The sequence below is a fragment of the Podarcis muralis genome, chromosome 2 (genome assembly GCF_964188315.1).
Source record: "Podarcis muralis chromosome 2, rPodMur119.hap1.1, whole genome shotgun sequence".
Taxonomy (NCBI): Eukaryota; Metazoa; Chordata; class Lepidosauria; order Squamata; family Lacertidae; genus Podarcis; species Podarcis muralis.
The window spans coordinates 92,659,172-92,673,225 of record NC_135656.1 but is presented as its reverse complement, the minus strand read 5'-3'; the positions used below and the strand labels follow the sequence as shown (position 1 = coordinate 92,673,225).

General features: G+C 40.9%; 1 protein-coding gene across 4 annotated transcripts in view; it reads left to right on the top strand.

The window, feature by feature from the left end:
• LOC114590892 (contactin-6-like) overlaps positions 1-13,723 on the top strand; it is a 190,929-nt gene extending 177,206 nt beyond the window's left edge. For 3 of the 4 annotated variants that reach the window (XM_077925020.1, XM_077925021.1, XM_077925022.1), the window contains 4 exons: positions 758-944; positions 5,946-6,058; positions 10,722-10,890; positions 13,380-13,723. In XM_077925020.1, the coding sequence (XP_077781146.1) occupies positions 758-944; positions 5,946-6,058; positions 10,722-10,890; positions 13,380-13,471 (561 nt within the window). In that variant the 3' untranslated portion in view covers positions 13,472-13,723. Of the gene's footprint in view, positions 1-757; positions 945-3,120; positions 3,154-5,945; positions 6,059-10,721; positions 10,891-13,379 lie in introns of those variants that run through there. The other variant, XR_013392004.1, reaches the window with a different exon arrangement.
• The last annotated feature ends 331 nt before the right edge of the window (positions 13,724-14,054 follow it).

Below are 14,054 nucleotides of genomic sequence, written 5' to 3'. Positions count from 1 at the left end.
TTTGTGGAAAGATAGTTTGCAGTTTTGCAAACCTTGACTTCACACACAAAAAGGGCCCAAAAGGGTCTTGGCTCAATACTAATTAATGGTCTCTGCATGCAGGAGGTCCCAAGTTCAATCCCTGGCCTCTCCAGGTAGGATTGGGAGGTACTCTTGTCTAAAGTCCTGGAGAGCTGCTGTCAGGGTCTCACTCAGTATAAGGCAGCTTCCTATGTTCCCAAGCCTGCTGAAACCTTCTCTTGTGTGGGGATGGTGCCACTGTAACTACATTTGCTGCTGAACCTCAGAGTGGATGGTCTAGTTCAGAAAGCACATGCTCTTCCACATCAAACAACTGTTAGAGCTCAAAGGGAGGCCTAAGTCAATAGTTATTGAATTGTAACTACATGGGCAAGAAACATAATAATTAAGATCTCTCTAGGAATCCTCTTTCATTTCATTTCTTTTTCCTTTTTCCTTCATGGTTTAATTATAGATCGACAAGCTCTTAAGCATTACTCACCTTATCAAAGTTTCCCCTTTGGATAGCTATAAAAGCAAAGGAGTCCTAATTTGTTTATGTGTAGGTTTCCCCCCACCTGTGGTTTGTATTCAGGATGCAAGAAATGCTATAAATATTCATGCCTGCTGTTATATCTTGACAGCTTCAATTACAAAATCAGGTGTCCCTCTTGAAGCATTACTTGTCTGCTTGTCTTCTTTCCAATCAAGATTGTAATTGGAGAAAAAGCAATGAACCCTTGCTTTTAAACTTTAGGTCTTGTACTGGACGGACGACTCAAAGGATTCTGCAACTGGCAAAGTCAGAGTCAATGGCAACATCACGGCCAAAAATATCACCAGCCTCAGGGCCAATACAATGTATTTTGCCACAGTGAGGGCTTTCAACACAGCTGGGACTGGACCATCCAGTGTCCCAGTTAACGTCACTACAAAAAAAGCACGTGAGTATCTTAAACAGCCAATGACTTTTTTTAAAAAAGCACAAGTGCACTTGACTCACAGTAACCTGCTGCAGCACAACTTTTCCTAGTAGAAAAGCATCATAAAGTTCCACAACTAGTATGTCTGTCCTATATTTCAAAAGGAAGTGATGATACTGGATGCTGAACTACAATAACTGATAAAGTTGCCACCTTTTTAAAAAAAAATGCAGTGCTTAAGTACTGCATGGGTATTGGATATATGTCTGTGTGTTACTAAATGAAAAGTCCTCCCCTTCATTCAGAGACTGATTGGGCACCCAGCTTTCCCAACATAATTAAAACAATAATCGCAAGCAGTAAACCAGTCAGTTCACTTCACCACATGAAGTAAACCATACAATTTACAAAATTTCAAAGGGATTAATGTGGGTCACCATGAAGTGCCTAGCCCACCATATTTCTTTGCTGTCCAAGTGCTGCCCTTGCTTCCTGGAAGTACAGGCAGCTATGCAAGGCAGACCCCTAAGAAAGCAACACTTTGGATTGGGAGACAACCAACTCAGATGGAAATGCCAGGCACCTCTGTCTGTTTCGAGTCTTGGACTAATTTTCAACAGCTCCTGTCTAGGAAATGAGTTGCCACAGGTCTGCAGTTTCTCTAAAGGAATTATTGCAAAAGCTCTCTACAGATGCACCTCTGGGGAGGTGGGGGAATGATTGTGTCATGAGCTGTACTTTTCGAAAGCATGGGCCAGAATACTCTTCTATTCTTCTCTTGCACAACTCTCATTGAGGGCTACCTCGTGTTACAAAATTCCTGCATGGAAGATATGTGCACTTAATAGCAGCAGCAGACTAGGGGGTCTCATAATACAACACCAACATTCGGCACACACACCCTGCTTCTCATGCTCCATTCTCAATAATAATTGCAGCATCCTCTGTGTGACCAAACTGGTCGTGCTCCCCTAAATCCACCTCTGCTAACAGGAAGCAGTTCTAAATCAATGAATTAAGTCCAATCCTTTTAATAGAATCTAGTATAGGGGTCAACAACCTTTTTCAGCCATGGGCCTGTCCACCGTCTCTCAGACCATGTGGTGGGCTGGACTATATTTTTTTTGGGGGGGGGGGAAATATGAACGAATTCCTATGCCCCACAAATACCCAGAGATGCATTTTAAATAAAAGCACACATTCTGCTCATGTAAAAACACCAGGCAGGCCCCACAAATAACCTAGAGATGCATTTTAAATAAAAGGACACATTCTACTCATGTAAAAACACGCTGATTCCCAGGCCGGGTTGAGAAAGTGATTGGGCCGCATCCAGCCCACAGGCCTTAAGTTGCCTACCCATGATCTAGTATGTGTATCATTTGATGGATTTTGTTACTTGTTTGGGAAATACTCCTTTTGTCATTTTGAAGGCTTGATCACATTTACAGCTGGAATTTCTACTAACCTTCAGTTGAACAAGGTGCATGTAACATTAGAAATTTCAGCACCTTAAGAATAGCAGGAAAAAGAAAAGGGTGAGGATATGAGATGGTCCTTTTGTTTGTTCTTCCTTTCCATTGTTAAAAATGGAGGAAAATAACATTTTGGCTCAAGGAGCGTGGCTGCTTCATTATAGCACTACTGCAGAAAATCTATAGTTCATCAAAGGGTTAGAAGTGTTCCACACTCATTCATTTCAATAGGCCTTTGTGCACCTGAATGCTGGATTGTTTTTATGGGGTTTAATGAGTATATATCTGTTTTCAGTTTCTCCCAGTAGTGCCAGACAAAAGCCTGGTACAACCTGTAACTTCAAAATAGTGTGGAAAGAGAATATCCTAGCAGTCAAGAAGAATCACATCACATTTGAACTGTGATGTATTGTGAGGAGTCTAAACTGACATACCTTAAAATTCCAGAGGAAAAATTAGAATATGGTGTAAATATTCCCTCAGTTTCCCTCTTTGATTAAGCATCATTGGAAATGCATGAGAGCTGGAATGGTGTTCATAGTCCTCTGTGAAAATATCTCAATGTTCTCCACCTATCTTCCATTGATTTGATGAGCCTACAATTCATCCTTCTCATTCAAAATCACCTTGGGTTTACGAGAAATAGTGAGTCCCCAGTAATACCTTTTAATTAACTGGAACATCACCTTGCCCTTTTTCGTTTAACTCTTTCTCCTTTTTAGGTTACGTATGGAGAGGTGGCCACTAATGCACAGGTAAAGGGTGTTTTGTGGTTATTCATTTTTAATGCATGCAGAATCCTTATAAACACTCTTCTGCATAGTGCACATCAAAGAGGGAGTGGACGGGATGAGGACTTCAAACACTTTCCATATCTTACACTCAGTGATAGAAGAGAATATAGAATTTGGGTGGAGGAAGTATCATAAAATGGGGGAACAACAAATCCATAAAATGGGTTGGCTTCAGAGTCTCCATGAGCAAATGCTGCTTCTGGGGTGCTTCAACAGAGGAAAGTTCTTTCTTCCCCCTGCAGCCCCCTGTATGTCCAGAAAAACTGTTCTGTGGGGTTGGAGGATACTCTGGAACAGTGTGGGAGGTGATACCCTTCTCCCTGGCCCAGCCCTATCATTGGGCAGAATGAGATGGCCACCTCAGGAACCTGAATTTGACATCAGGAAAGGGCAACAAATTGTGATTTTTACATTTATTATTATTATATTCTCACTCCCAGATGCAACCCATTGCATTTTAGTAAGGACATGGAAGTGAGAATCAGACCAAAAAAAATCAAACTATTAACAACAACAACAACAACAACAACAACAACAACAACAACAACACAACTAATGGATTTTACTTGTGGACTAACTTGCATAGCAAAGTGAACTATGGATTGTTTCGATTTCACCTTTTCTAGCTTTATATTTTTAGACTGCATCCTAAACACACTTGCTAGTAAATCAGCCTACTGAACACAGCAGGACTTGCTTTTTAGGAAGCATGCATAGGATTGTGCTGTTAGTCTTTCACAGGTATATGAAGTGTACCTCTCATACAAGATGGTACCTGAAATTGCAGAAGACTCATTAACAAGGTCATCTGTTGCATCACAATCCTTCTATTGGATAGTTAAGTTCAGTATAACATAGTAGAATGTAATATAGTCCTCTCCAGAAAGAACTATATTCTCACATGTTCATGGATGCATTGATGGGAGAGTTGTGTGGGAATGGGACAATGTGGACCATCTGCTAATCTCCATGCAGTCTGATCTTCTTCCTGTCTTTTGAACTGCACATATTCAGCAGGGAGAACCTATACACCTCTAACTGAATACACAATTAAGGTTCATCTGCACCACTGGGATTCCAAATTACATGGAGAACAGCTGAATGCATATAGGTGGGCAGGCCCTCCACCAAATGGAAGGAAGTTGGGAGGGTGGAGCTGGAATGGATGGAGGGAAATTTCTGAAGAGGACTTAATGAAATAAAATTAGGCATCTTGAGGGAAGCTTGTCATTGGCTGAAATGCCAGCTATAGAAGGCTCAAATAAGTATCCTTCCACACAGTTCTATCTTCCTACTTCACAGAACAATGATGTGTGGGAATGTGCACCATATAACTTTGGAGATAGTAAGAAATCTGGTTATACTTTGTATATTTTTTTCCAGCTGTGAACTTGTGGTCAGTCTTTATATGGACAAAAAGAAACTGTTTCAATTGCCTTTAATAATTTGCTTAGTTGTTGCTCATCAAAACTCTTCTGTGTCTTTTTTAATAAAATCAGATCAGAGCTAAGAAATATGTCTAGAATTTTCCAGCTATCTTTGTGAAATAAATATTTATGGAATAAGATATATTTATGCCTTTCCACTTACACAGGCATGTACTGTAGATAATATATTTCACCAGTTGGCAGTGGCTACCCAGTAAGAATCTAGTCTCGGTACCTCTTGAACCAAGACCCCAAGAAATGGCACACACAGGGCATTCAGAGCTTAAGGAATTTTTTTTACCAGAGTCAGGCCTGGAAATGAGCAACAGGTGCTCAAAGGATTAAACAAGCCCCTCTCCATCTCTGTTGAAGTCTGACCTGAAGAAGAGTTCCTGGCTCCAAATCATCTGTTCCAGATGCCTCCACTGTCCCTACCACCCTACTAGTTTTCCCTGAAAACCAACAACCCTGCCCTGCGCCCACCCACAACAGGCACTTCTGTTCACTAGAGATGGGAGAAGATTTTGGTTTCCTCCACAATTTGTAGCAAGCCTGCATGGTTTATAGCCCACCAATCATGCTCAGATTGAAACATGGACATGCAGTTTAGATCACATGTGTACAACCTTTCCAGGCATGATTTGTTCCAGCTTGCTTTCTCTCCCCCCCCCCCTTTTATTTTTTTAGTGAGGTGGTTCTCCTCTTATCTGTTCTTTCTAAAAGACATTCCTTGAGAAAAAGATGACAACCTCCATATGCCTATGGGGGTGGCCACCTTCCCTCCCTCTGCATATGGCACCCCTGAAAACCAACTAGGGACATTGTACACAAAAAGAAAGGGTACCCACATAGGTATATGAGGGTTGGCATCTATTTCACTATACAATTCCCAGGACCGGGAAGAACATCATAACGTATTGACACTTGCGGGGTTTTATGAGTCAAATGCTTTTGGTGAGTGTGGCAAGCATCACATTCCCTAGCTGGTTTGAGCTACATGGTACATCCCAGGCCAATGATTGTGGAATAACTGTGGAACTTGAAATGAAATATCTTCCCAGCATCTGGGTGCAAAAGCATACAGCTAGCCAGATTGTGGGCTCTATTAATAATGTAATTTGTTAATACAGTTTTTTGATCAGTGGGTTCTGTTCTTCCCCGCCTGTTATGAATAGAATTTGCTTCACATAGGAAAGGCGATTGCAATAAGAGTCTTTAAATAGTTACTTTGAGTTTGAATCAGTCATATCTGAGTACTTTTCATGTTAACAGTTTGTGCAGCTTCTGTCTGGAAATGATGCATATTGTCCTTATCTTTTATTAAAGCCCCAAGTCAACGCCCAGCCAACATTGCCTGGAAACTGACAAATTCGAAGATATGCTTGAACTGGGAGCATGTGAAAACAATGGAAAATGAGTCTGAAGTACTAGGCTACAAAGTAAGTATGTTAAACATAGGAACTCCTGTGAGTGGCTGTATTTTAAGTAAAGTATTGCTATTTTTTATTTGGATCTAAAAAGCAATTATATTCCTTCATCATCTTATTACGTGAAATGTATTGAAGTACAGAGCATGTGCTATGTTTGATGGGCACTCAGATAACAAAAGTGGACTATCCTGAGATCCCAGAGAATCTAGATAACTGACTCTGTAGTCAGTGCAGAAAACTGTTTTCACATGAAACATAAGTGGTGAACGTAAATACAAAATGTCAATGAGTCTTATGCAAATCATGCTGCCACAAATGTTATTTTTGAAATGGAAAATATCATTCCAAAGACTATGGTATATGCAGAGGCTTTAACCACAAAGGAGATGACTGACCACAATGTAAATTAAGAACCAAAAGGCTATTCTTCATCATCACATCTATACATCGAAGATCAGACAGATATCCTATGTCATCAGTCACATCAGTCGAAGACATAGGTTTCATTGAGGTGAATCTATGAGGCTGTACCAGTTCTCCAGATTGCGGGCTTAACTTGACTAAGTGGCCTTCTATATCCCCCTCCAAAAAAATCCATCACTGCTCCATGTAGAAAACTCGAATGGTAAATGTAGGCTAGAACCCTTTCCCCTGAGAATCTAGTTCTCTACATATATAGGTTGTTTGTTTGTTTGTAGAACATACATATGCACCCCACTCTGCCATCTAAGGCTGCAATGAGAACTTGGCAACATTTATTATTATTATTATTATTATTATTATTATTATTATTATTATTATTATTAATACCCCACCCATCTGGCTGGGTTTCCCAAGGAAACACAAGAGGAGTTGTAAATTCCTGATTTTATCTACAGTTTAGTAGTCCGTGGTTTTATGGATGGTATTTTATATTATTGCATTATTGTATTATGAACCATGCTATGATCCTAAATGGATTAAGGGCAGTCTATAAGAGAATCAGATAAGTAAATCAGTTCAAAATAACAGGATCTTTATCATGTGACTCTTTATCTTGTTAGTCATGTTAGTCAAACTGGGTTGAAAGCCATCAAATATAAGAAGGGAAGTGATCCCTTTATTCTTGTTATCCCTATGCATGATCTGATCAGAGTGTGCTGAGGAAACATCTGACCAATTTCTCTGTCTCTGATACATGGCTATCACCTGCAGTTGCCATGTGGAGATGTACTATGGAAAGGGAGGGAACAAGGAAGGGTATGGTTTCTATCTCTGCCTCCTCTCTTGAACTAGATGGACTGGTTATCGGCTCGCTTTGCACATCAGGTTCAACCATGCCTAAGACATGGTCTAATGATCACCTGCAGATTATCAAAGTAACTATGGCTTGTTTTTTCATACTCTGCCCTCCCTCCATGCCACCTACTTCGTACCTTCAGCTGTTTCTCCATCCAACATGCCTTAAGCCTTTGCGGCAGCATCTGCTACCATTGCCTAACCCAATAGAATCATAGAATTGTAGAGTTCGAAGGGACCCTGAGAGTCATATAATCCAAAGCCCTACAATGCAAGAATCTCAACTAAAGCATCCATGGCACATGGTCATCCAACCTCTACTTAAAAACCTCTAAGGAAAGAGAGTCCACAGCCTCACAAGGGAGTCCATTCCACTCTTATTAGTTCATCCTGATGTCTAGTCTTCTTTCTTGTAACTTGAAACCATTGGTTCAGATCCTGCCTTCTGGAGCAGAAGAAACAAGCTTGTTCCATCTTCCATGTGACAGCCCTTTAGGTTTTTGAAGATGGCTATCCTATCTCCTTTTTCCCAGACAAAAGATACCCAACTTCCTTAACAACTTCTCCTAAGTTTGGTTTTCAGATGCTTGATCATCTTGATTGCCCTTCTCTACACATGTTCCAGCTTGTCCATATTATTCTTAAATTGTAGCACCCCAAATTGGACACACTACTCTGTATGTGATTTGACCATGGCAGAATAGAGTGGTATTATTACTTCCCTTGATACAAAAACTATATTTCTGTTGATTCAACCTATAAAAGCATTAGCTTTTTTGCTGCTGCATCACACTGTTTACTCATGTAAGTTAATGGTCTACTAAGATCCCTAGATCCTTTTCAGTAAGTCAGGTGTCTCTCATCTTGTATTTGTGCAGCTGGTTCTTCCTGCCTAGAATCTTACATTTTTCCCTACTGAAATTAATTTTGTTAGTTTGAGCCCAGTTCTCCCATCCGTTAAGTTCATATTGAATTCTGATTCTGTATTCTGTGGCATTAACTACCCCCCCCCCCCCCGGTTTGGTGTCATCTGCAAATTCATTTAAAGTAGCTACGTGTTCTGTTACTACCTCTTTTCAAATCTTGGGCTGCAGCTTCCTCCTTGCACTGTTTATTCCATTATCACCAAATTGGGCATTGCTTTCCTTTTGGATGAAGAGGCAAAGTAGATGTTGAGCAGTTCCACCTTCTCTCTGACACCCATTAACATTTCTCCATCTTCTCCATGCAGAGAACCTACTACTTGCTTGTTGTTCCCTCTTGTTTCAAACATAGCTGGATAAACCTTTTAATATTATTTTTAACCTCTCTGGCAACACTAAGCGCATTCTGAATTTTGGCCCACCTGACCTTCTCCCTGCAACTGTTGGCTACTCGTGTATACTATTCCTTCATGATTCCCCTTTCTTCCACCTCTTATACATGTCCTCCTTAAATCTCAGCTTATCTGTAAACTCCTTATGCAGACACAGATGCCTTCCGTTTTTCTTGTTGGAATTGCCTGCATTTCTGCTCTCAATAGTTCAGCTTTAAGAAACTCTCATCATTTTGGACTCTCTTCTCTTTCAGTATTTCTGACTATGAGATCTCACCCAGTAGTTCCATTAAGATTTTTGAAATCAGCCTTCTTAAAGTCCAGAATGTGTGTCCGACTTCACTCAGCTTTCCCTTGTCTCTGTATAATGCAGTGGTTTTCAAAGAGTGTGGTGTGTCACACTGGTGAGGCAGCAGAGGATGGCACGTGCGGTTGGAAGATTCAAGATAATCAAAGAAACATTTGAACATTTCAGTGTAGTATAGTATAAATTTGTTTTTATTTGTAAAATATGAATAGAAAACTTTTCAAAATGAGAGCAAGAGCATCAAGTGATACTACAAGCTCACATCTCTTATTGAGTTTGTATACATACTTAAGGTACATATGTAAGAGACTTGGTTATAATTCTATTTTGGGAACGATTCATGTTTTATACTTTCTGGATGTCCAATTATATTACAAAGTAGTTATGTTCTGTGTTATAAATCAAGTACTGTTGGAGTTGCTTCTTTTGGTTTTCCAATATATTTCTTATCCATTAAAAAAAACACTGGTGTAGCCCAACCATTTTTTTATTCTGAAAGTGTGGCCCAGAGGAAAAAAGTTTGAGAACCACAGGTATAATGAAACCCAAGAAGACATGATCACTTCCTCCAAAAGTTCTCAGTAGTTCCACTTTGTTAATCAGTTTCTCCCTGTTGTTTATTCCACCTTCCATAAAATGGAATTGTCAGCTAGGCAACTGAGAAATGATCTGTCACCACATCCCTCTCTACAGGTCAGCTGTGAGATCAATAAATAAGTTGACTTTGTGCCTGCCTTCTTTAATTCTTAATCACAACATAAAAATGGTGCCATTATCAAAGAACTGGTTCCCCCATTCTTTCTGACATGGGGCAATAACAAATCTCTACTACTTTGCAAATAGTATTCCTGTATCTGGCCCCGTGAAATATATGTATTTAGCTGAGCTGGTGCCAGCTTGAATGAAATATTATTTGGGGGGAAGGTAAGCCCTACCCCACATAATTGATCACAAGATGATCACACACACCATTGATCACACACACCATTTGAATGACAATGGCCATTAACTTTGGGGGAGGGGTGCCCCCTGAAACATTTTATGGGTGGGTTCAAAGGGACCTTGGTCCCTAGGAGTTGGCTCCAATGGAAGGCACTTACAAGGAGGCAAGGAATTCCTGTGATAAGGGCTTGAGCAGCACACTCAACTCAGTAGCAAATGGGGCAGGCAAAGTTGCATTGCTTACCTGACTTCTCAACACTGCACTCCACTGCCAGTTACTAAGAGGGGTGAAGTGGTGGAGAGCATCAGATTGGTGTAGCACTGGCAAAGCAGGTAAGCAGATTTGCTCTGCCCGCACAGCCCATCTGGCTGCTACTGATTTAGCCATTGGAAAGCTCTGAGAAGGAAGGAAATAAGTGCATTTAACTCTCATGGCTGCAGCGCAATGGAAATCACACATTATGCAAATGTGTCCACAACGGCAACTTTTTACATTGTGGAACCCTTTGGGCTGCTTTAAGGGACCCAGAAGCTCCAAGGAACACAGCGAGAAGTGCTGGATTATAAGGTTGAAGATGTGCCGCTGCATGAAAGACAGGGAGGCATTGTGAACATATCCGTGCACCTCTTCAGATTCCACATGGGGAATCTCCATAGGGATTTCTTGTAAGCAACTGGAGCGGTCTGTGTTTTTGCTGAATGTGCCCACAGGGTGCTTGAAAATACACTGCAGAAATGTTTGAGAACACAACCCACCATGCAGAGAAGCCTTAACAAAAGCAAGCAGCAATAATATAACAGGTCCTGCCCTTCTCTTGTTTTATATTTAGATTCTGTATAGGCAAAACCGACAAAGCACCACTCATATATTGGAGACAAACAGTACATCCGCTGAGCTGCTGGTACCTTTCGAAGAAGATTATCTCGTAGAAATAAGAACTGTGAGCGATGGAGGGGAAGGGAGCAGCAGTGAGGAAATTAGGATTCCAACCATGTCCAGTGAGTTACCTCACCCCCCCCCTTCCCCAACACTGTTGCTGTGGTCCCTTGACTGCTGGGAAGAACTAAAGCTGGATAGACCTTTGACACTAACTTGATATTATGGTACCAGGTAAACCTGGGAACAGTCTCTTACGTGCCTGGTTGGGAAAAAGGAAAACCAATTAACATGAGGGGGGAAATGCAGCAGAATTTTCAGGGGGCTGCGGATCTGCGGCTTGCTGATTTAAGTGGAGGCTGCAGCTGTGTGGAAATCAGTTACTGGGTTGGGTTGAAATTAAACTCTTCAGCATAATAATCCTCGTTATTTACTATTTTAAAGGTTCCTAAAATATACTGAGGACTGTGTATAGGTTTAAACAGCCAATGTCTCTGCCCACAGGCTCCCAGTTATTTATTTTAACTGAAGGGGAGGGGAGATGGAGGGACGAAGAAACAGTTTGCCTATTCCTATGCAAAACAAGGGGTTGGTTTCCTTCCCCCCACACAATTATAGGCACCTGCACCTGTGAACTAACTGAACTGAAAAAAATCTCATGACCTATTCACACCTGCGGCCAGTGCTAAAAAATGTTTAGGGGGTACTCTCATTTTTCTACTCATATTGAGACCAAACTTAGATTCACAAAATGTTTAGGGGTATGCATCCCGTCCCCCCAAAAAAGCATTGCTTGCGGCCATCAATTTATCAACAGGCATGTGTGAACTGTGGGAACAGGGAGTCGTTCAACTGGAAAGGAAACAAAAGGGAGGCGAAAGGAGAAACAATGAGAGGGTATTGCAAAAGATAAAGATGGAATAACATGAACATGGAGACTAGGGGGCAAATCTGTGCGAAAGGGGCAAGAAACAAGAGATAGAAAATGGATGATTTCAAGATTGATACTAGAAAGATAAAAAGCAGAAGAAATGGAAAGAGTGTACAGAAGTGAGATGAGAGCTTAGTTCGTTGAGGTGAAGGAACACCCTTACACGGAGCTTTAGGTAGGGTACATCACTGTACTAATCAGTACATGTTTCAACCAAAGCTACTGAAGAGGGCCTTAAGGGGATTTGGGGCAGGGGCAGGATATGGTGCAAAGCATGGGGGCAAATCCAGGTGTCCTCTCCACGTCCTCCCTGCCCTCCAATGATTCTTAAATAGTTGTTATTTTAAACCAGCTCTAGTAGTCTGGTACTGATGGCTGGTTCTGCCTCCGCATAGGGAATCAGAATGCACAGAGCGCTGGAATAAGGAGATAATACGTTACCAGGGCTGGGAGCTTAGCCGTCATTCTCCACTGCACATCAATGTCATGTCATGCCAAAGTTTATTTCTGGGTGGCTTTTCAGCCAAAGAACCACCAAAGTGGCTCACTAAAGTTAAATGCAAGCATAAAATGTAAGTAAAGGAACGAGAGGCACATTACAAAATGCAAATTCAAAGCAGCGATCTCACTTTGTATGGATTTCTGCTACTTGCCACATTAAAATATTTGGATGAAGGGCAGATGCAAATGGTCTAATTAAATAAATAATAGTGCATTAAAAGGTTTCTTTAAAAAAAATATACAGCATCAGGGGCACTGAAAACCAACTCCACTATCATAGAAGGCCTGGGGGCAGTACATGGCCATCCACTAGGAAAAGTAAATAGAAGTTATGAAATGTGCATCTTGAGAAAGTCAGTTGCAAGGGCTCGTTCCCCCCAGGCAGGAGGCATGATGACCCATTTCAAGTAACCCGACCACAGACCCTCCAACGACTTTGGTGGGTGAGCAGTTTCATATGGGTAGAGTTAGGTTGCAAAGCTGGTGTTGTTCTATTGAATGGTACCATCAGGACAAGACTTTGGGGCAGAAATCCAGGTTCCTACACAGCTGGATAAACATGAGAGCCCCAAATACTTCAACACCTGGCAAGCATGCTGTAAGCAAAGTGATATACATTTCCAGCTTAAGGGGGGTGGGGCTCCCTTGTAATATAATTAAGTCAAGAGTTCAGAATAATCTAATTGCCCCACTGCTTTCCTTGACTGAAATCCAAACACAAAATATTAACTGGTTTGTGGGTTGAATGTCCTAGGTCAGGCACAGGCAAACTCGGCCCTCCAGATGTTTTGGGACTACAACTCCCATGATCCCTAGCTAACAGGACCAGTGGTCAGGGATGATGGGAGTTGTAGTCCCAAAACATCTGGAGGGCAGAATTTGCCTATGCCTGTCCTAGGTACTTTATACTTTATGCATTGAACTGTACGGTTGCATGTCTTTCACCAACGGTGGAATGAAACAGAACAATGAAACAGTGCTCCTCAAAGTGCCGTCATAGTCAACTAATAGTATTAGACCTCATCCTCCTGAAGAAAAAAAATAATCAACATGATGGGTGGAGGGAAACATGCAAAGCAAAGCATGGTGATTATTAAGCACATTAAAACCAGCTCTTATCAATAATGCCTCGAGTATGTGGATTTGAGTGTACTTTTCTATCTCTGTTTCTTTTTGCAGGTTTAAGCTCCAGAGGGATGTATACCTGCGGCTCTGAAGATTACATAATGACAACTAAGATTATGATTCTGGTTTATATACTCAGCTCCTGAGTATTTTGTTGAATGGAGCCAGCAAGCAGCCATTGGACTTTTGAAAACAAAGCAGCCATTGATGGTCAGAGACTTTCCTCCCTTTCACATATTGGCACCTGTCATCTCTGAAAATGGATTCTATTGAGAAAGATAATGAATTGCCCTTTAAAATGTAAATATAATTGATTTCTTTCTCTTTTTTTAAAGCATATTTGCGTTTAAGATGTCCCCAAACTGAACAGAACAGAGCCAAAATTGTGAAAAAGAAAGCTAGTTTGTATTGCAGGGATCTGTTGTGAAAATCCAGTATATCTGTATGAGTTGCAGATGTACAAGATATCTACAACAACAAAACCCAGTGATCAATATGAAAAAGGCTTGCAGTTGTTTGTGATGTATAACATTAGCTGATCTGTATTTCTCACTTTGGTCTGTAATGAAACACTGTTTACTGCATTTTCAGATTTAATAAAAAATATTTCTTTACAATTTCCCCCATTTTTATCAGTATCTTGGACTAACTGAAGACTTCATTCGTAGCATGTGTATATTCTGATTTAAAATTTAAAATGAAGAAGCCATGCCAAATGAATTAACATGG